The 22,732-nt window shown below is 36.0% G+C and overlaps 3 protein-coding genes across 3 annotated transcripts; all 3 read left to right on the plus strand.

Annotated features, from left to right (window-relative positions):
• The first annotated feature begins 218 nt into the window (after positions 1-218).
• On the plus strand, positions 219-4,507 carry LOC147862482 (putative L-ascorbate peroxidase 4, peroxisomal). Its single transcript, XM_087321394.1, has 9 exons — positions 219-424; positions 1,235-1,359; positions 2,152-2,201; positions 2,449-2,514; positions 2,626-2,674; positions 2,917-2,999; positions 3,086-3,165; positions 3,955-4,057; positions 4,140-4,507. Exons 1-9 carry the CDS (start codon positions 312-314, stop codon positions 4,341-4,343), a joined length of 873 nt encoding a protein of 290 aa, XP_087177520.1. The 5' UTR covers positions 219-311; the 3' UTR covers positions 4,344-4,507.
• Positions 4,508-6,546: 2,039 nt separating this feature from the next.
• Positions 6,547-14,435, plus strand: LOC147862483 (pre-mRNA-processing factor 39-1-like). The gene is made up of 14 exons (XM_087321391.1): positions 6,547-6,567; positions 7,928-8,182; positions 8,992-9,077; positions 9,403-9,632; positions 10,275-10,442; positions 10,527-10,914; positions 11,005-11,148; positions 11,726-11,878; positions 11,959-12,075; positions 12,351-12,431; positions 12,570-12,719; positions 12,807-13,145; positions 13,401-13,520; positions 13,981-14,435. Exons 2-14 carry the CDS (start codon positions 7,942-7,944, stop codon positions 14,080-14,082), a joined length of 2,319 nt encoding a protein of 772 aa, XP_087177517.1. The 5' UTR covers positions 6,547-6,567; positions 7,928-7,941; the 3' UTR covers positions 14,083-14,435.
• Positions 14,436-16,718: 2,283 nt separating this feature from the next.
• Positions 16,719-21,534, plus strand: LOC147862484 (pentatricopeptide repeat-containing protein At2g03880, mitochondrial-like). The gene is made up of 3 exons (XM_087321390.1): positions 16,719-16,985; positions 18,145-18,224; positions 18,325-21,534. Exons 1-3 carry the CDS (start codon positions 16,790-16,792, stop codon positions 21,268-21,270), a joined length of 3,222 nt encoding a protein of 1,073 aa, XP_087177516.1. The 5' UTR covers positions 16,719-16,789; the 3' UTR covers positions 21,271-21,534.
• The last annotated feature ends 1,198 nt before the right edge of the window (positions 21,535-22,732 follow it).

Here is a 22,732-nt window from a genome sequence, read left to right on the forward strand (position 1 = left end):
CACAAGAGATACAATCATACAAGATATATGCCCATACCCATACCCATACCCATACCCATACGCATACGCATACGCATACACATACATAATTATACGTTTTACCACACATACTAGACATACATCTAGCCATGATACATGTATAGCATACGTGCCTACATACGTCTATGCCGTATATACGGAGAGGATGAGTACAAAAATGGCTATCCTGTTTTCCTTCTTCTGGGCCTCGTTTTTTCTTCCTTTTCCTTCTTCTATTCGCCATCGCCAGCTGAAGAAGAAACAATAGAAACAGAGAAAGGAAAGAAGACGCCATGCCTGCACCTGTGGTCGATCGCTCCTACCTGACCGCCATCGAGAAGGTTCGTCGTGACCTTCGTGCTTTCATTGCGGAGAAAAACTGTGCTCCTTTGATGCTTCGTTTAGCGTAAGCTCTTCTTCTACTTCTCCTTAAATCATCCTTTCGTTATACTGTCTCATGGGCCAATTTTGGCCTTAGAAGACGTTAATATATCGTTCTTTCTTTCTAGAATCCCGTTTTGGCGCATACTTCTTTACGCTGATTCTTCGTCAGTCTTACATCTTCTTTGTTATCTTCTCATTTTTCTAATTTATCTCATTCACCACCATCATTATCTTCTTCTTGGAAGTGTGCTCCTTTGATGCCATATTTGGTCTATCTTGCTCTTTGATTATTTATTTGGCATAAATTTTCATCCTTTCATGAAGTATTCATCACCTCGATCATTTTCATCTAACTTCTTTGTCCTCATTTTGCTCATCTTCTCGTTTTCCTCTCTCAACCGTGATCCATCCCCTTTTGATTGAATTGTGCATCCTTTGAAGCTTCTTATGACATAATTCTTCTCCCATCAGTTTTTGTTTGACATAAGTTCATAATCCTTCACATGTTCATGCTTTTGGTTTAATGTGTTTCCTTTCAGTCCATCTTGGCCATAATTCTTATCCTTCGATGCTTCTTTTGGCATAATGTTACTTTTTTCATGCTATTTTGACATAATGTGTCTCCTTTTGATATATGTTTGGCACAAGTCTTCTCATTCTTGTTGGTTCTGCTCCATTTAATGTAAGTATTTCTCTTCTTCTATGTTTTTGGTCTATATTCGTAGAGGCATATATATAGATATATTCCCAATCTGATGTTGGTTTCATACATTAATTTTCTCAACCATTTGTATGTGATGCTCGATTTATTTTCTGTTTTCTGTTTTTATAGTTGGCATGATGCGGGCACCTATGATGCAAAAACTAAGACTGGTGGAGCCAATGGATCAATAAGGACTGAGAAGGAGAGCAGTCATGGTGCAAATGCCGGGATTAACATCGCATTAGGGTTTTGTGGTATGCCATGAATGAAAAACTTATCGTTGCAATACATCAATGTGCTAGTCTATGGTGTTTTCCTGAATGCATTGTCCATATAACTTTAATATGAAATGAGAACAAAAACTCCCTGTTCTCCCAGGTTTTTTCTTTATCTCCCAAATGCCTCTGCTCCAAACCCTCAGAAGGGATGGGAAAATGGGGACGAGTTGATCATATGCTTGTTCAAAATATTACATAAATTTTTGGGTGGGCCATGGTTCTAGGGGGTAATGGAAAACCCAACAGTGTTCTGAATTGGTCTGAAAAATCTGTAGAAATTGATAATAGAGCACAAAATAATTTATTTTGTGCACCAATGATTTGGTTTTCAGTAGTTGTGACGCTATCCAGCTTGTGAAGTCCATTATTTTAGCTGTGGAATATTTCCATAATTGAGTCTCTTCATATTTTTCATCTAACACACTTTCTTATGTGCTAGTATTTTCAAATATCGCATTTATATTATTTAAATTTGTTTCACAGAGTCCAATGTGTTCTTTATGAAGCTTAGGAGTTGTTCCTACTATGTTTGTATCAACTCACGGGGCTTAGATTTACCTTTTTGCATTGATTATCTTAGGCATTATAATAGTCATGTTTCCATTTTTGTTGTAATCCTTCATTGTATATGTTTTAACCTTAAAATAATACTTCCATTAGCATATAAATTCTTCGACATTGCATCATTTTTTGTGAAGAAAATCATGTGTGATAGTAATGCTTTCATTCACATATTAATTCTTCAACATTGCACCATTTTTTGTATAGAGGATATAAAGGCGAAGTATCCTAATCTTACATATGCGGATTTATACCAGGTGTGTAGTCAATGAAGTTAATGGCGTTTTTAAATAACCATACAGTATTGTAGACAGCATATGTGGGATCTTTTTTGTTTAGGATGATTCTGCTCTTTAAATTCCTCGTTTTTGCTTTAGTCTTAATATTATCAATTTATAAATGTATTCCAGGATCTTTTTTTGTTTCATACTCATTTGTTTCTTAGGTTCCTTCAGTCTACTTTCCATAGTATTCTCCAATAAATGTTATGCATGTTGATTGTAGTTGGCTGGCGTAGTTGCTGTTGAAGTTACTGGGGGTCCCACTATTGATTTTGTTCCAGGCCGCAAGGTTCTCTAACACTTCTTTTGAACATACAAAAGTATCTTTACAGAGTTTTTTAGCGTCAAAACTATTTTGTAAGATGTTTTTTCCCTGTAACTAAACCTCTCCTATATCCAGGATTCTATTGCGTCCCCACCTGAAGGACGTCTTCCAGATGCTAACAAGGGTATGCTCTTCGCAATAGCTACATATAAAATGTGCTCAATGAAAGAATTATTGTAGTTTGTAAACAAATTCAGTGCTAGGTGCACAATATTATAATTGTCAAAAGCACGAGTTTGTTTTGTGTTCAATATTACGTAATCAACTTTCAAGTCATTGCTTGTGTCAGAAAGTTAAGACATCCAAATATACAGATTTAGAAATTCCTGATTAACCAAGCTTGTGTTTTTGTTGCCCATTTCAAAGGCCCGCAACATTTACGGGATATATTTTTTAGGATGGGTCTATCAGATAAGGACATTGTTGCTTTGTCCGGAGGACACACTTTGGTGAGTTTCATCTTTGTTTTAAGACTTTTATGTTTTTAAAATTAAGTGGCATGGACTTGTAATATTAATTGTGCTATCATATATAGGGGAGAGCTCATAAAGATAGATCTGGGTTTGAGGGAGCCTGGACTCGACAGCCATTGAAGTTTGACAATTCTTATTTCATGTAAGACATTGATATGTTTCATTTGAGGTTTTCCTAAGCACTGAAGTATTTGTATGTGATATATGCATGTGTTGTGTGTATGGTATGTTTGGATATGTAATATGCCATCCAACTTGGAATATAAATTAAATGGCTAAACATTTATGCATAAATTACCAAAAAAAGGGTAGTATTGAGTCAATCAACTGCTTGACTGAGGGAGCTTGGACTCGACAACCTTTGAAGTTTGATGATTCATATTTTATGAAAGATATATTGATATGTTGCTTTTGAGTTTTTTCTAAACACAGTAGTATTTGTATGTGATATATGCATGTGTTGTGTGTATGGTATGTTTGGATACGTAATAGGACATCCAAATTAGAATATAATGGAAAATTACCAAAAACAGGGTATTGAGTTTTTTTGGGTGTGATTGTAGATGTGTGTATAGTATGATGCAAACAAATTATATGCGGAAGGAGTAAGCATTTGGGCATAAATTAGCAAAAGAAGGGTAGTATTGAGTTTTCTTGGGTGTGTTATTGTAGATGCGGGGGTATATTATTAATACACATTATATACATTTGTCATCTTTGATTCTTGCATAATTTATTCATGTTACACTAAAGAGGACCATGGGTATTCATTTCAAGCATTTGGGCATAAATTACCAAAAGAAGGGTAGTATTGAGTTTTCTTGCGTGTGTTATTGTAGATGCGGGGGTATATTATTATACACACATCATCTTTGATTCTTGCATAATTGATTCATGTTACACTAAAGAGGACCATGGGTATTCATTTCAGTGAACTGCTCAAGGGAGAGTCTGAGGGTTTGCTTCAGCTACCTACTGATAAATGTCTACTTGAAGATGAAGTATTCCGTCCCTATGTTGAATTATATGCAAGGGTTAGTATTGTTACTGCAAAATCTTAAGTTATTGCACAAATTTGGGTATTGTGGCGTCCTAAAGTTGGGTAGTTATATACAGGATGAAGAAGTGTTCTTCAAAGATTATGCAGAATCACACAAGAAGCTTTCTGAACTCGGGTTTTCCCCAAGTTCTGCTCCAAAGGACCTTGTCAATAGCCCAACCGTGGTGTTGGCACAGAGTGCTGTTGGAGTAATTGCTACTGCAGTGGTGATTATCCTCGGCTATCTCTATGAAGCTCGAAGAAATGTTAAAGCTAAGTAGATCTATAATATGCATCCATGGTAATGCTTGCCTTATGTGAATTGATACTATATTCTGAAGGATGATACAATTTATTTCTATTTGGACACATCATTCGACTAAAGAATGGTTATAAATTCCTGGGGCCTAATGATTCTCCATTATAAAAAATTCTTGTTTCTGAAGGATTTGTGGTCGTAAGTAACTTATGATTATGTATCTGTGTCTGATGGTGATGTATCTTCTCATGTTTCTATTTCTTGTGTTTGATTGATAATATATGCTCATGTCATATTTTCATGTTTCAATTTTATCTTCTAAACTATTTTATCAATATTATATAATCTACTGGCTAAATATGAGATGAGTTTGTACCCACGGGAAAACTTTACCATTTTATGATTTGCATCAAACATGTATGCTTGGTTAATTGCCTCGTTAAGAATTAATTTAGCTACTTGTACAAAACTTAGTACTAATTGATGTCTAATTAGAGTGGGTATTATTGTCTTAATTGGATTATAGTGAAGTGCATTAATCCAAAGAATTAGAAATGTTATGTGCATACAAATACTTTCATGATTATGAGGTTTGATAATTTTGAACATATTAATTGTGTAATTAATCATATTTAGATGTGAATGTTTACGGTTGCTTAAATTACTAAACTATCAGTACAATTGCTTAAATTACTAACTATCAATGATAGATTGTTGAAATTGATCAAATGTACACTCATTTGATATGGACCACTTTGTTTATGATGGAATTAAGTTATTAAACTATCCTCCCATATTACATGTCATGGAGGAGCTCCAACATGGTACACATGTCTTTTATCGTTCTGGGTTCCGGGTGGAGTTTATGGTAGTGTAGGTATTGTAATTCTCTATTTGTGATATCCTTGTTCCATTAGGTAATGGCTCCCATGAATAAGACATACGGTTTATCGTTTATGTGTGGTGTTGCCATGTTAAACATGTGAAACCATTCCGTATGTGTGCATCTCTAATTAGAAGATAATATCATGAATAACATCCAATTCGGTACATATCATGAGCATATCATTAATCTGAAGCTCAAGTACATTTCCTAGGTTAAATTATGAAACCATTTTGCATGCATTGTGTGTTCAATTAAAAGAAGATACTGAAATGATGGAGGTGTTTCACCCCAACTCGAGTGCGTTCAACTATTTAAATGATTTGGCCTTTGAAAGAAAACCATCCAATTGTTATAAACCATTCATCAAATGAGCATCAAGTTATTACACCTTTGAAAGAAAAAGGAAAGTTTATATAACCAATACCTAGGAGACAATAAACGTCATTGTTGTCCTTCGCTTAATCTACCAATCTATAACTTCATGACAAAACCATCAAATGTTACAAAATCATTCATTCGAACATTTATCCCTTGAAAAGTTTCACGTTATATTACTTTCATAGTCTCCTTGACACAAAAAGAAGACATTGTCTTGCTCTCACCCATTGCCTTTTGTGTTAGACTTTTTAAAATAGAGTTTTGGATAAGGTATGTATGTGGATTGGATTATGACTAGAACTCGAACCATTATATTAAAAGCATCATGATTGTGATTGTGATTAAAGACGAGGATGAACATGAAGCAAAAGGGAAATCATCATGTGAGAATTGCCTCGGACCCGGTGTGAGATGAGAGAAGTGGTGCAAACCGTTGCAAGAAATGTAGGGAAAGGGATTAGAGCATATCGCTATACACATTTGTAGTTAATACGTTTTTGAAAGCACAAAGGGCACTTGGGCGCATAGATGGTAGGTGTCGAATAAGTGGGTGCTATGCTAGGGTCATGCCATGCCATGCCATGGAGATGATCATATGGATGGTGGCCTTCATTTTCCTTCCCTTCCGTGGCATAGAAAATGACTAAATGTGGTGGTGGTGGTGGTGGTGGTGCTAGGGTTTGGGGGGCAAGGGGCATTTGAGAAATAATGAGAAATGAGGGAGGGCATTTCGGGAAATAAGGAAACTTATGACGGGCATCACCGGGTTAAATAAATAGAGAATTAAGAAAACACGAGAGAGAGGTGAGGGGAGGAGGGAAAAGGAAAAAAAACCTGCTCTCTCCAACATTCAAGAAGAATCAGAAGAAGAAAGAGAAACCCTCGACTGCCTCCACTGCCAAACCCTAGAATCGCAGCTCTTCTTCGTCTTTCCTCTTCCCGTGGAAATACATCGATTACAGAAGAAGAAAGTCCCTTCAAGGTATTTCCTTCCTCCTTCCTGCATAGATTTGCATTTCCCTCTCCATTCCACTTTTCGCCTTAACACAGTTCTTGTTCGTTATTCTTCTTATGGAAATTGATCGATTGCAAAAGAAGAAAGCATCTGACGGACATTTCATTATTCCCTTTAATGTTTTACCTTCCTCTTTTTTCTGTCTTACACATTTTCTCTTCATTCACAAATGTCTACACCCTTCTCCTTTCCTTTTTCGTTGTCCATGGTTTGGTTTTGCTTTCCTATCTCCGTTCGCTAGAACGAACGCTGTGAATAAGCGCGGATCACTGTTTCATTTATCCCTTTTCCGGTAGAGTCATCATTGTATACAGCTTCAGTGATGTTATCGTTTTGTTATTTTTCTCTAAGTTAGAATGATATTTTCAACAGTCTTGATTCTTCTTGTATATTTGGCTTCAACTTCTTTAACGAGATTTAATTTCTGCAAGCGTCCTTCTGCCTTGTCAAACGGCTTATTGGAATAAATTTTCTGCACTCGTTTTTGCTTCCAGAAAACCATCCCAAGATGTGTCATTGTGTCGATTATTTTTATTCCATAGAATTAGTAGAAAGAGTGAAAGTGAAGTTTCTTCTATTTTAGGCGTGACTTTCTTTTTTTATATTTGTAATTGCCTACAGTACCTGATTTTTCCTTTCTCTGGAGGTTCTGACATTTTTAGTTTTTCATTTTAGTTTGAATATTTCTTTTTTTAATAATTACTGTGTCAAGATTTCGATTCATAGATTTCCTTTTTAGGCCCATCTTTTCTCCTAACCATGGTTCCTGATAAATCATTCTTCAAAATTTGATTGTCTTATTCATAGATTGAACCATGCGTGATATTTGTGGTATTCGCCATCCATAATATTCGAGAATACAAAATGACCCAAAGAATATTAACCATTCGTTTATTTATTTATTGTTTAAAAAAACAAATATGATTTATTATTTATTTAACCATTCGAGTAAAAAGTGGGGGATTAATGAACCTTTTATTCATTTATTATTAAAAATAGAACAAATACTTGTAAGTTTGATATATATTATAAAAATATTATTAGTGTGACGTCCCATTTTTAATGTTAGATAAAAATATCAAATTTTGTGGGAAAGTAAAAAGTGAGGAATCAATGAACCTTTTATTTATTTACTTATTTATTTATTTTTATTATTTTATGAAAAATAAAACAAATACTTTTAAGTTTTATATCTATTATAAAAATAATATTAGTGTGAGCTCCCCTTTTTAATAAAAATATCAAATTTTGTGGGAGAGTAAAAAGTGTGGAGTTAATGAAAATTGTATTTAAGAACTTTTGAAGTCTTATTTCATGTTAAATGCAGACATTTGAGGGATTATGGAGGATCAAATGGAAACAGGGGATGGTTATGGTGGTGGTGCAGATCAGAAATACACAGGAGTTGATGGCTCTGTAGAAGTCTTGACATCGGGAGTCCCTGCTGTGGTGATGGAATCATCAACTATTTTTCCAGATGATGCCACAATGACTGAGAACCAACCACAATTCGATGCAAATAATAGTACTCTTGCTGTCGATACAGGTGTTGAAACACAACCTCATCTTGAAGACCCTACAGGTTTGATTTTATGTTTTTGTATTTGTGTTTTACAGCATTTTTTCCATCTGTGTCATGAGTGTTTAGATTTATGGGTTTAGAGTTGTATGTGTGATGTGAAACGTGTCGTTTGGTTGTCAAAAGTTTATTATGTCATGAGAAATTAGGGAGTTTACTTTGTTATGTGATGAGACCCTACAGGTTTGATTTTAGGTTTTTGTATTTGTGTTTTCCAGAATTTTTTCAATCCGTGTCATTAGTGTTTAGATTTATTGGTTTAGAGTTGTATGTGTGACGTGAAATGTGTTCTTTGGCTGTCAAAGTTTATCATGTCATGCAAAATTAGGGATTTGACTTTGTTATGTGGTGTATTTCTTGTATACTTGGCTATGTTCTGGGCTGCGCCTAGGAAATTAGTTATGCCAACATTGATTTGACTTTTTTCATTAAGAAATGATTATGAGAGTGGTTAAAATAAGTAAGCATTTTTATTTTATTTGGAAAGTTGTATTATCTTTTTTCACAGCATTATTATGAAGTGAAATTCATTTTACCAACAGCAATTGCTGTATGATACTTTCCACAATGCTGATGAGTATGGATCAATTATAGCCTCTGGAAACTATAAATACCTATCCTCATATGTTTTCTGGTCCTATTCACATTCCAACACAAAGAACTCTGTCTATAACACAAAGCTCCTGGTGGACTGTTATTCAAAGCAACTGAAAGCTTTATCATTAGTAAAATATATCCAAATAAATATTACTTTTTCTATGTCTTCAAGTTTGTCCATGTCCTAACTGTAGTCTTTGGGTTTGTTCTTACAGAGGAGGAGAGATTGTGGAGCATTGTAAAGGTTAATACTGCAGACTTCACAGCTTGGACTGCACTCATTCAAGAAGTAGATAAATTGGTGTGGCTTCTTTCTTCTATGTAGTATGGATAAAATAGAGTTGAGATTCGTGGCCGAGTTTCGGCTTGCTGAACATTATATATAAGCCTGGCTGTGTTTTAGTTTATGGTATAATTATGTGTATGTATATATTCATTGTTGATTTGGAATAAGACTCTCGTTTTATTATGAATCTTGGATGTGCTAGATGTCTCTTGACAAAGTGGTATATAAGCATGTGATGAAGTCTTATTGTGTATCTATGTGGCAAATGTCATGATTTATAGGTTATTGTATCTTTTGTTTCTATGCTACTAATATCTGATTTAAAATTTTTCCATTGCAGGATATTATAGAGAGAATTCAGAGGGTGTATGACACCTTTTTGTCAGAGTTTCCTTTATGCTATGGGTACTGGAAAAAGTATGCAGATCATGAAGGTCGCCTTGGAACCCATGAAAGTGTTATTGCAGTGTATGAACGAGCTGTTCAGGCAGTCACTTACTCTGTGGATATTTGGACACACTATTGTTCATATGTGATTAGCAAGCAGGAGGATTCCAATGATGTTCGCAGGTATACTAGGCAAATTCTCATTGTCTTTGATGTTACTTGGTTTCTTCATTTGCTCATTGGCAGGCATGAAATTGTATTTTGACTTCCTATTTGGAAATGGTTCCAAAATCCTTGTATCTTGTTTGGAATGCCTGCCATTCTTTCTAACAAATGGTTGGTATTACTGCAGCTATTGGTTCTTCCTATTTTGGCTATCAGGCGAGACGGTTTGGCCTATTTGGTTGCTTTAGAACAGTTATTCTTTTCTTTTTGAAATACTTTTTTATGTGTGTTTTTATATATGTGATGTTATTAGTGCATGTTATGTCACCAAAGTAATGTAGGCTAGTCTTACTTGAATCTATAGAGGGTCTTTTTATATCGGACATACAACTGAACTATGGTGCTGTGGAAGAACGAACTCAATGATCCAATGAGGCTGTGAACACCATTCCATGTTGCGGATATAGTATATTTGTGCAGGAAGGTAAATGTAGCACATTTGTGCACATTTTTGGCAGTATCAAACTGATCTTGCAGTGTAAAATTTCCATCTAATCCAACTTGTAATCCAGGCTTTTGTGGTTTGAAACATGCCCTCAAACTTTTGCACTAATTTGATCACATCATAGTTAGATAAGTCTTTGCCTCCTTGATTTGCAGGCTCTTTGAGCGTGGCCTTTCGTATGTAGGGACTGATTACTTGTCCCACATATTGTGGGACAAGTATTTAGAATTTGAGACAAGTCTGAATGACATCAACCGTATTTCTCAAATTTATACAAGGATCATCCAAATTCCCATCCAGCAGTTGGATAGATATTACCATGGGTATGTGGCTTTTACTGATGAGTATTCCTTTCAATTGTATGGCTTTTGTCAGATTTATCACTTCATACATGTATTGTTTGTTAGGTACAAGCAATTTATATCTTTGCACACACTTGATGAACTTCTAACACCAGAAGAAAAGGCAGAATATGGAGCAACCAACTCTTCAGGTGCTGATGGAGAAACAGCAGAGGGTGTAGGATCAGAAGGTGAAGTTGGTGGATCTAATGAGGTTTCTATTGACAATAAAGGCTCCACCAAACCTGTTCTTACAGATGAAGAAAAGTTTGTGAAGTTTAATCAGGTAAGAGAGGAAATGTATAAGGCAGCTAAAGAACAGGATTCCAGAATCGTTGAGTACGAGTCAGCAATACGAAGGCCTTACTTCCATGTAAAACCTCTTGATGATGCCCAACTGGCAAACTGGCATAACTATCTGGACTTTATTGAAAAGGAAGGAGATTTTTCTAAGGTGATCTTTTTCATTGAACGCTTATCTGAGTGGCCTAAGTTACCTGATGTTAATTCTGATTGTTTGAGAAATATATTTGCTCGATTTCAGGTTGTAAAACTGCATGAGCGTTGTTTAATAGCATGTGCAAATTATCCAGAGTATTGGATTCGATACATTCAGTGCACAGATCTTGAAGGAACCATGGAATATGCAGCGGATGCATTGTGTCGAGCAACACAAATATTTGTAAAGGTTAGGAGTTGAGCAACTGGTTCTTTTATATTTCTTATGAGTAGAAAGGGATCAGGCTTAATCTTTCGGTGTTTGCTGATAAATTTCCATTTGTTTGAGCTTGGAAACTCAAAACAATGGTCACTTTGTTGACATAAATTTCAATTGGTTTGGGCTTGAAAACTCAAAACATTTCAAGGTACCATTCATTTAATCTCTGAGATATTCTAGGAGACAAACTTAGCCCTTTACCCAGCAACCAAGTACTTAATGTGATCTCTGCTTCTCAAATTGACTCATCTTTATTTAATTTTTGGGAACTTCGAAAGCCTGAGCTATAGGTTTAATGTTTAAAAATGAACAATGTATGATTGATTTTAGAGCCTAATCCAGTCAGTGGCTTTTTATTGTAACAAGCTGCATGTCGAGTAAACCTTCTTGTCTTCTAGGTATTGGTTATTGCCTAGTATATTTGTGAGTTGAACACAATAGTGTAGCAGCGATACTCTTTTCTGTTTGAAGTATGATCAAGGCAACAATCATGAAGTTTTAAAATTGGCTCGTGTTGATGAACTGAGCAAGAGTATTTGTTTGACAGAGACGTCCAGAGATTCACTTGTTTGCAGCAAGGTTTAAAGAAGAGCATGGAGATATTGATGGTGCTCGATTTGAATATGAATTATTAAATTCAAATTTAGCTCCTGGTCTCCTTGAAAGTGTAGTTAAGGCAGCTAATTTTGAGCATCGGCAGGTACATGATATCCAGTGTATATATAATTTATCATATCTTCTTTGGAAGCTACAGTTATTCTTATAAGCTTTATTTTTCAGGGTAACACAGAAGGTGTTTGTACAGTATATACATATGCCATTGAGTATGAAAAATCAAAAGGCGAGTCACGATCTCTACCGTTATTGTTCATTCAGTATGCTCGCTATCTTGATCAGGTATGCAGATCCATAGTATTCTTGCAAGTTAATATCTGGTGTGGGCATTATTTCTTTTAGGAAATGCTTTAGCATCTATATATGAGCATCAAATAGTAATTGTGGCTATCCATTGATAATTCGGGCATTTAAATCTTGAAAACAATTCATGAGTCAGATATATCTGATCTAATCCTGGTTTTCTTATGGTTTAGGTAGCAATGAATACAGAGAAAGCTAGGGAAGTCTATGCAGTCAGATGTATCTGATCTAATCCTGGTTTTCTTATGGTTTAGGTAGCAATGAATACTGAGAAAGCTAGGGAAGTCTATGCAGATGCGTTGTCTTTGTTACCTCTGTCAAAGATACTCTGGGAGGTATGAAATCATGCATTTATGTTCATTGCTCAATAGCTATATGCTCAAGTTCTCCTGTTTATAAACTGTGTAAGACAAATTTTGGTCTTTTGGCCTGTTCACTGATGTTAAAATACTTTTCCGTGTTTTTCATTTCAGGCATTGATTCATTTTGAAGCTTATCGATCAGGGCCAAAAGATATAGATCGATTGGATACGCTTATTGAACAAGCTATTAGTGCCTCCAAAGCTGATGCTTTGGTGATGAATCCTATGGACAGAGAAGAAATATCAAGTATCTACCTTGAGGTGAAGGTTTTTGCCACTTTGCTGTTTCATGTTATGATGGCATGAATAAACTCACATTCTAGTTCTTAAAAGTATACATGGTTACAGTTTCTTGATTTTTATGGGGACCTGCCAAGAACAAAAAAAGCAGAAGCTCGACATATGCAACTCTTCCCACTAAGGAAAAGTGGCAAAGAATCAAGAAAACGTTCTTTATCTGATGGTGCTGCATCTGAAAAAGCAAAGGTTCTGAAAGCTTATGGCACAGCTGTTTCACCCAGTAATGCGGTAACTCCAGCTCTTGCTAATGGTCAGGCTCAATGGAGTGCTGCAGCATATGGCCAACAAAGTTATGCTCAGCCACAGGGTTGGCAGCAACCACCTTCTGCTCAGCAAGCCCCTCAGACACAACCACAACAATGGAATGCTGGTTACAGTACTCAGCAGGTAGGGGATAAGACAAGCGTAGTATGTGATCAATCAATTCAACAAAATTTATAATGTAACTAGTTATTACTTGTCATCCTATGCAAAAGGATTAGGTTACTAGCCATGCATAGTAGCTATGATTAATATACAAAATCTATGATGCAACTAGTTATTGTTGTTATCCGAGGCTATCACTGATCGGGTTATTTGACATCAGCTATATGATGAATTGAATGAAAGCTATCATGTTGTAAGTTGCTACTGTCATTGTAGGCTGGCTATAATCCTTACGGAAGTTATGGGACATATCCGCAACAGCAGGCAGTGGCAGCTCCTACACAACTGCCAGCTGCTGCCGCATATGGTAGCTACCCACAGAACTACGCACCACAGGTACATTGCATTTTGTCATTATCTGTTGCTTATCAAGAACTAACAAAACTGTGCACTTCAAGATATGATATATGTTCAGATAAAAGAAAGCTATTCTGCGAATGCCCATGTATGAAGAATATGCACTTTCTTGTTATTTCCATTTAACAATACAATTCATTTATGAAGAATAAACGACACTGCTTTGTTTGATGGCATGTAGCAATACCTTTTCTTTACCGAGAATACGCAGCATTGTTTATTACATGTGGTATTATAAAGAATACTCTATTTTGTTTGATGGCATGTGAGTATACATCATACTTTTCAATAATACACTGGTTTGTTTAGTCATGTTCAAACACTAATTTGTTTATGAAGAAAGTGTTTATTTATTAGAATGTGATGATAATATAGTGTATTAATAATTATTCTTTAGTTTGATGGCGAGTAATAATCTGAAGGAATGACATTTGGGCAGGCATTTCCACAGCAACAGAGTTATGCTCAGCAGCCATCATATAGCCAGCAACAAGTAGCCCCAGCACAGCAGGGTTATTATGCTGCTCCTTATTATTCGTGACAATATTTCGAATCAGAATTAAAACACAAACGAGATGGGTCTTGGTCCATCTTTATTACATCATAGTGATGCTCTGATGCTCTTTAGTTAGCATGTTTGAGAGAGTTTCAACGTAGATATTTTCTATTGTAGTGGGATTCTTTTTTATGTTTTGGATGATGTATTGTAGCTAGTGTTTAGCTATATTTCTTCATTGTAGAACGTATATGTGTATCGTGTTTTAGTTTTCAGGTGGGAAAGGAGTTGTTAACTTAATGTTGCCTAGGTGAGGTTGGGTCCTCTTGTAAAGAAAATCCCAAAACCACTTCTCTGTACCTAAACCAATGATTATTTTATTTTAATTCATTGACATATGGAGGGCTTACTCTTATGTTAACCTTAATGATTTCATTATGATGACAGTTAAACACCACCCTTTCAGATTTGGCATCCTTCATGAGACATGATGTAATTAATGTCTATTGTTTTTCTGGGCTGAAATTCACCATAAACATTGTTAGACACTTTCAACTAATGATCAAGGGCCTGGCGGCATTTATACTGTTCAGATGGATTCATCTTGTGGCTAATTATTGTGTAATAAATAATTAGCATGCACAGCTAAGATACTGTTTGGTTTTTGTTCTTCACTATTATGAACAGCTTTGTAATAGACCCACCTCACTGACAATGTAATAGGACCATTCTAAGATGATTTTGGTAACCTGCCTAATTATATGCATGTGCTTGTAGTTCCTACCATCATGCAAACGTTTTTAATTATATACAGACCATATCAAATTTGAGATGGCTCAAGAATTTAAAGTAAACGTACTTCCAGTGTCTCATGAAATAATATAGTGACCCTCATTGTATTTTTACATGGTTCCTTGATTGTCTTATTGTATACTGGATAGGATTTGGTATTTGTCTGCACAATTGCTTAGGATGAAGAAAAAAGAATTTGGATTATCATATTGGTTCCTTCGTCCTGAGAAATTGAAAAATAATTGTTTATCAGTCCTCAATTTACATGCTTTACACATCTTCTAGACTAGAAAAGGTGAAGTAGGGGCAATCGGAACTCTCTCATTTAGTGTATACTATTTGGATAGGAGCTTTAGCACCAAAATATTTTTGTTTTTATTTTACATGGCATATGCAAGTGTGCTTTTTTGGCTGTGTAGCATAGGTTTATCTTGGAGCCGTTGGCCTTATTTATCAATCAACCCTCTCGAAGGTACTTATATTTACAATTGGAGAGTCTATTTGGTGATCTACAAAGTTGTTGAACCTTTGTTCCTTGTGCTTGTGAGTCCTTTTTTTATCCAAAACTGTTTCTAACTAAGAATATGGTTTGCTTACGTTCTTTTCGCTCTAGGCTCATGTTCCATCAGGAATAATTTGGAAGGGTACTCCAAAGAACCACCATCTCCTATTACCACATATAAAACACTGTCACCATTCAGCTCAAACAAAATTTGGGGGATTTTGAAAGTAGTTAACGTTATCTATATATTGGATATCATGTTGTCTTTGTAGATTTAAGTTATTTGGAGAAGTGAGAAAGTGATGAACTAACCATAATAATGAAAATAAAAACTCCGTGTTTTGGAGTTATTCCCCATAATAAATAACTACATGTAAACAATATATTATGTGCTGATGTAAATTAGTCACCAATTTACTTCTTAAGGAAAATTCATAAATACCCCTATTTGTTCATTATTTCCCTAATGTGATTGGTGGAGTGACCATATAATTGCTTGAATATCGTAGAGAACATAATGAAATAATAGGATCCACAGAAGAAAAAAATTGATTGGAGACATTAACACTACAATACCTCCACTTGTTCTTACAATTCCCATTAACACTACAATACCTCCACTTGTTCTTACAATTCCCATTAACACTACAATACCTCTACTTGTTCTTAGAATTCCCATTAACACTGTAATACCTCCGCTTGTTCTTACAATTCCCATTAACACTACAATACCTCCACTTGTTCTTACAATTCCCATTAACACTACAATACCTCTACTTGTTCTTAGAATTCCCATTAACATTGTAATACCTCCGCTTGTTCTTAGAATTCCCATTCCTCTGGACAATGGCCAAGGTGCCTATTAATACCCTTTGACAAGCTCGTGCACATCAACACTTGGCATGCCAATGAATGGGTAACAACAACGTTTCAGTGGGCACCCAATCTGTTCCCTCAGATTGTATAGCCCCTTCACAATGATTCATACACATATATGAAAGTCAAGTGTTGGAAAGATAGAGGACTGCAAGGAATTGAACTCCAAACCTCTTGAAACACGTGGGATGCCCATGACCTTACATTACGGTGGTTCGATGATATCGGATCATATTCTTTACCCTCAAACCATATAAATTCAATAATCATGGATGCCTTTGATAATAAGAGCCACTCAAGACATAGCATTCTCTTTACCTTCAAACCATATAAATTCAATAATCATGGTGAATGTGTCTAATAATGAGAGATACTCAAGACATTGCTATGTGTGTTGCCGGCATCACATTGGATGGAAATAAAAGAAGGAACTGAGGGGTGCCATAAGAATTAAGCGAAGTCTTGGGGGGTCATCGATGGAAATAAAGAAAAGGTCGGGGATTAAGCGAAGGATATGAATACTCATTTCAGTGCGTCCTCTGGTTCTCTCGTTCACACGTCTTCTTCTTTTCTTGTTTGATCATGCAGGGGCTCCATCTTTCCTTTGCAGTCTCATCTCAGCAGACAGTACTAGACCTCTGCCATAGCCAGCAAGATCAAAGCATTCAACTTCAGGAACACGCACGTCTGTATCAAAACATTGAACTACATCAAGATGACTTCGTCATCCTTCCGTCTAATAGGCTTGGAAATTCCCCCTTTCGCTTTGATACATCAGGTGCAAATTTAGAGTTAAGATTTTTCCAGTTTACTTTGTTTTTTGATATTGTAATCCACAAGTTTACACATATCGTGATCTCTAATTTGTCAAAGTATAACATTTCATGACCTCTAATTACACCTCAAAGTGAAACATTTCATGCTCTCCATATCCATTTTAGCTTTCCAAATTTGGCACATTTCATGGTTTTGCATTCCATAACCATTCAATTTATAATGTTTCAAATCATCCGATCTGTAATTTTGCAGAAATACAACATTTCATGTCATTCAATCCGAAAATTAAAATCCAAGATTTCATGGTCTTCAAATCCATAATAACCCAATGTTCCTTTTCAAATTCTCACATTTCATGATCTCAAAAACGACACCTTTTCAAACTGCGTCATGTCATGAACTCCAAAGCCATGAACTTTCAACATTGCAACATTTCATGATGTTTAGAATCCATGGAAAGCTACATGCATTTTCTAGTTAACTTTCAATGCTTGGAGTGTCAATGGATGTTTGTAATATGCTTTTATTAACCGCTACTGCATAATATCTTTAATGATGGCTTGCTAAACGCCATGCTTTTCAAAATGCAACATTCCACAATGTCCAAATCCATTGTCATGTTCTACCGTTTGATTTGCTAAAGTTGAATGGGTGTTGGTAATTTCTGGGGTAAGATGTTTTATTAGCATTACGCTCATAGGATCTAGAAGATAGCATTACGGTCATAGGATCTAGAAGATAGCATTTAGCTCATAGGATCTAGAAGATAGCATTTAGCTCATAGGATCTTGAAGATTGTAAGCTGAATGCAATGTTTTCAAAGATGACCTTAATTATCATCTTCATATTCATAGAAAGCCATCTGCATTTTCTTGTTAGATTTTGATTCTTGCAGTTTCAGTGGATTCTGTGATTTGGCTTGTAAAGAATGAGTTATAATCTTTTAGTAGTTAATATCTTAAAGATGGTAAGGTAAATGCTATGTTTTTTAAAGTACAATATTTCATTGTATTCAAGTCCCTGGAAATCTATTTCCTTTTCTTGTCAACTTTTGATTTGTGAATCTTCAATGCATTCTATAAGATGCAGCACAAACTTCTAGCAGATGATATCTTAAACATGCTGAAATAAAGGCTTTGTTTTTCTTATTTTACTGTCAGACGGAAATGGGGTTTTTCAGCATGCAGGACGCTTGCCAAAAGACTGGCCTCCTGATTCCTCTCAAACCGTCCATCCCCAAGTATAACTTGCTTTTCGAGAAAAAGAAAAAGAATTTCAAGATGATCAAGTTAAGATAACTTTGCTGAGTTGATCTGACAGTCCTGTAATGCCTTTCTCAGATTGATTATTCAAACGGTCGAGGTACTGTCAAGAATGATTGCGTCAGTGGACATATATCTGAAGATGGTTTGCATTTCACGAATGCAAAAAGCAGTGGAAGCCTTGGTTCAGTTTGCTTTCATGGAAATTCAAGCTCAATTAAGGATGTAGACCATCTTATATGGTGGAAAGAAGGCTCATATGTTTGTCCTCCTAAGCTACAGAACTTAGGTGAGACACATCATAACTTTACACTTGACCTTTCTGTTGATGCAACTCAACTAAGAATTATTAGTGATGCAAAATCTTCCCCGTTTTGTCAAAACATTGCATTGCCTTTGATCGATGATTATGTGCGTGCTATACAAGAACTTCGAAAAGTAAAGAATTTGCCCTTGGCCATGGATATATACGCACATATCTGTAATTATGGCTTAGAATCTTGCAATTATGTTGGTAACCATGTGGTGCCTATGTTTGTTGAATGTGGAAGTTTTCCTAATGCACTAGGGGTGTTCTATATCTTACGTTCGCCAAATGAGATTTCATGGACATCCATAATATTAGGATACATTGATTGTGGTCAACCGCAAGTTGCACTTAACATGTTTCAAAAGATGCAGAACAGTAGCATTCTTCCTAGGAGCTATACACTTGTAACCGCTCTAAAAGCTTGTGCATTTCTAAAAGACTTGAAACAAGGCCAAAAAATTCATTCCCAAGCTATGGAAAATGGATTTGAGCAAGATAGCTTTGTAGGGAACAGTTTAATCAGTATGTATGTGAAGTGTGGTTCCATTCAGCATGCACAAGGGGTTTTCAATAAGCTTCTGGATCGAGATGTTATATCATGGACTTCATTAATATCTGGATACGCTGAGTATGGACCTTGGCATGAAATATCTGTTTGTCTTGATCAGATGCAAATTGAGGGCATCAGTCCAAGTGTTGTCACAGTTGCATGTAGCTTGAAAGCATGTGGTAAATTTGAAGATTTAGGAAAGGGACGACAAATACATATGGATATCACAATGAAAGGATTTGATGAAAATCTTTATATTGGCAATGCGTTAGTTGCAATGTATGGTAAATGTGGATCACCTTCAGAGGCACTTGTAGTCTTCACCAAATTGCCTAATCGGGATGTAGTGTCATGGACAGCAGTTATTTCTGGCTATGCTGACCATGGACTTTGGCAGGAATCACTAGAATTGTATGATGGGATGCAACTTGAGGGAGTTGTTGGAAATTCTGTCACATTTACTTCCATCTTGAAAGCATGTAGTGGCATGGGTTCTATTCAGAAAGGTCAAATGGTTCATAAGGAAATAATTCTCAAAGGTTATGAGAAAGATCTTTCAATCAGCAATACCTTGGTGAGCATGTATGCAAAATGTTTTGCATTTCCGGATGCACATCAAATATTTGATTTGATTTTAGATAGAGATGTTGTCTCTTGGACCTCCTTAATTGCTGGCTATGCTGAACATGGACTTGGTCATGAAGCATTATCATGTTTTGAGGATATGAAATTTGAGGGCATTAAAGCTGATGCGTTTACATTTGCATGCGGCCTGAAAGCTTGTGCTTCTGTTGGAGATCTGGAAAGGGGCAGACAAATGCATGTAAATATACTAGATGAAGGTTTAGCTACAGATGTTGCCGTTGGCAACATGTTGGTGGACATGTATTCGAAGTGTGGAGCTCTTTCAGAAGCACGGGAAGCATTTGATGAGCTGCATCACAAGTCTATTGTATCATGGACTTCGCTAATTACAGGATATGCTGAAAATGGACCTTGCTTAGAAGCACTAAGATGCTTTGAACAAATGCAATCTGATGGTATTTCTCCAAATGCAGCCATACTTTCTAGTGTTTTGAGAGCTTGTGGGAGCATAGGAGCGATACATAAAGGGCAGTCCATACATAAGACACTGTCTCAATATGAATTTGGTAAAGACCCTTTAGTAAGCAATGGTTTGATCAGCATGTATGCTAACTGTGGCTCTCTTGTCCAGGCCCAAGAAGTTTTTGATCAGATGGAAGTTCAAGATGTATCTACATGGAGTACAATGATAAAGGGATATGGAGTGAATCATGAGGGTGAAATGGCCGTAAAATGTTTCCATGACATGCTTAAGCAAGGTGTAAGTCCAGACGCTGTAACATTTACATGTCTACTTACTGCATGCAACCACAGTAGTCTAGTTGATGAGGGATGGGCATTCTTCAAGATCATGAGACAGGACTATGGTATTGTGCCAATCATAGAACATGATGTGTGCATGGTTAGCCTTCTTGCAAAATCAGGCCATTTGTATGAGGCAGAGATGTTCCTTGAGAGATTATGCTCCTCCTCTCAGAGGACATGGGCTGCCCTGCTCAGTGCTTGTAAAACATATGGAGAAGAGCAACTAGCATTTAGATGCTTCCAGCGGCTCGTCCAGATAAATCCGAATATTGCTGCTTGGTATGTTCTCATGGCTGGAACTTATGCAGGTGCTAGCATGTGGGATGATGCTAACAAACTAGAAGAGCTCAGACGGTATGCGGGCATACTAAAAAAACCTGCAAGTGCTTCCATTGAGGTTAACAATCAAGTTCATGAATTTTTTGTGGGAAAAAATCAAAATGACAAAATTTCTAAGGTGTTGAGTACGATGAGTTCAGACATGAAAGGCGAAGGACATGTGCCTAATGTAGATTTTGTTCTAAGGCCATTTTCTGATAAGAGAAAAGAATCATTGCTCTGTGAACATGCTGAAAAACTTGCTATTGCATTCGGACTCATCCACACACCACAAGGAGCAACATTGCGTGTGACAAAGAGTTTAAGGATGTGTAATGATTGTCATGATGTAAGCAAAATAATCTCAAAAGTAGAGCACAGGGAGATCATTATACGAGATGACTGCAGCCTTCATCATTTCATCGACGGATCATGTTCTTGTGGTGATATGTTTTAACTGCAATGCTGTCTCAGACTACAGAAATTGATTAGCTCAACATTCATCTACACCCATGGTCTCTTGCATTGGCTAAAACAGATTCTCTGTATATATTGAGAGCTTCCTTTGCTCTTGACATTTTATTAATATATCTGAGGCTAAAGCTATATGGTCGCATTGACTCTATTGGAAATGTTGCAGTACATGGGTTCAAGTGCTTTGAGCATTTTCCACACACCCTGAGTCAAGTTTACTGTACTAATAAAATTTAGACATTTTTTTGTGCAAGTTTTTATCATGGAAATTGGCCAGAAATGATGCTAGCATCACAATGACGTTTTTATTGTTAGCACCATCCTCCCAGTATTCTTGCTTCCTATTATTTCTATTATGTCAACTGGCCTTTCTCTTATTTACTTTATGTGGCAGGATAGTGTCAAGAATTGTTCTTCAAGAACTAACATCAGCTTTATCTTGTATTTTTATTGTCATGTCATAGGTTCTATTTTGAAAAGTATATCACTAAGATTATCGCAAGCTTCATTTCACAAAACAAAGAGCATGTGCAACACCAAGAAACTACCAAGTTTCTTATTCTCTTCTAGGGCGAATATGGATTGAGAAAATTATGTTGAAGAGGGGAAAGAGAGAATGTATTAAGCTGAAGTATGTGGAGGTCTATCAATGTGAAATGCTAAGTAAATAAAATGTTGTTAATCTGAGTTGAATGCTCAAAAGCCTGGTTTTCGAATGAACTACACAACTAATTGCTTGCATGATGCTCAATACCAGGTACTAGAACATACAATGATGGATTTCTAGATTTATCGTTTTTTATCTCATAGAGACATCAAAACATAACTTCTTTTAAAGAGTGATACTATGAAGTAGAAAAATGGTGATATTGGCAACATATAGGAGAGATTGACAGTGATCGTCCCTTAGTCATTTGTCCAGAAGAAACACCATCTTTTGGTATGATTAGTATTTCTTGCATTGATGTTGTACCAAGTTATTGTCATAGGAAGCTACCAAAGATTCATATGATAGGGATTTCTAGAATGTTGTTTGTCTTTCTCACGTCAATGTTGTATTCAGTTAGTGTTGTCCAAGCAAACAACTAAAGGTTCATGCAATTGCTTCCAACACGTGAATGGTAGTTAAAAGGGTAGTCATGGCTGATTAATGACCACGGATAATAATAATGGCACCATTTATGTATCTCAAGCCCTGATTACACAGATACAACACACATTTTTCGTTTCTCACAATTAGATTTCTTTGAGTTTAATATTTGACATAAAATTCTTGGGTTGATTACAAAGTTATTATAATGATCTAATCGACCAACTCTACATAATGTCCCACAGTTAATTCATTCTAATTTAATGCTTCAAGTTATTGATGATCGATTCCAAGACATAATTTCTAGACTGTAACATTGCTACAGAGTCTGATGAAAGTTATTATAACTATCTAA

Source organism: Azolla caroliniana, unplaced genomic scaffold (assembly GCF_043228905.1).
Source record: "Azolla caroliniana isolate FFs.n. ecotype wild unplaced genomic scaffold, voAzoCaro1.0.p SCAF_6, whole genome shotgun sequence".
NCBI lineage: Eukaryota > Viridiplantae > Streptophyta > Polypodiopsida > Salviniales > Salviniaceae > Azolla > Azolla caroliniana.

Coding starts and splice junctions, on each gene's coding strand:
- LOC147862483 (XM_087321391.1), top strand. CDS start 7,942: ATGGAGGATCAAATGGAAACAGGGGATGGTTATGGTGGTGGTGCAGAT. Junction 12,076..12,350: donor ATGCTCGCTATCTTGATCAG/GTATGCAGATCC, acceptor CTTATGGTTTAG/GTAGCAATGAATACTGAGAA. Junction 13,146..13,400: donor CTGGTTACAGTACTCAGCAG/GTAGGGGATAAG, acceptor CTGTCATTGTAG/GCTGGCTATAATCCTTACGG.
- LOC147862484 (XM_087321390.1), top strand. CDS start 16,790: ATGCAGGGGCTCCATCTTTCCTTTGCAGTCTCATCTCAGCAGACAGTA. Junction 16,986..18,144: donor CTTTCGCTTTGATACATCAG/GTGCAAATTTAG, acceptor TTTTACTGTCAG/ACGGAAATGGGGTTTTTCAG. Junction 18,225..18,324: donor CTCAAACCGTCCATCCCCAA/GTATAACTTGCT, acceptor TGCCTTTCTCAG/ATTGATTATTCAAACGGTCG.
- LOC147862482 (XM_087321394.1), top strand. CDS start 312: ATGCCTGCACCTGTGGTCGATCGCTCCTACCTGACCGCCATCGAGAAG. Junction 2,202..2,448: donor CATATGCGGATTTATACCAG/GTGTGTAGTCAA, acceptor TGTTGATTGTAG/TTGGCTGGCGTAGTTGCTGT. Junction 2,675..2,916: donor TCTTCCAGATGCTAACAAGG/GTATGCTCTTCG, acceptor CCCATTTCAAAG/GCCCGCAACATTTACGGGAT.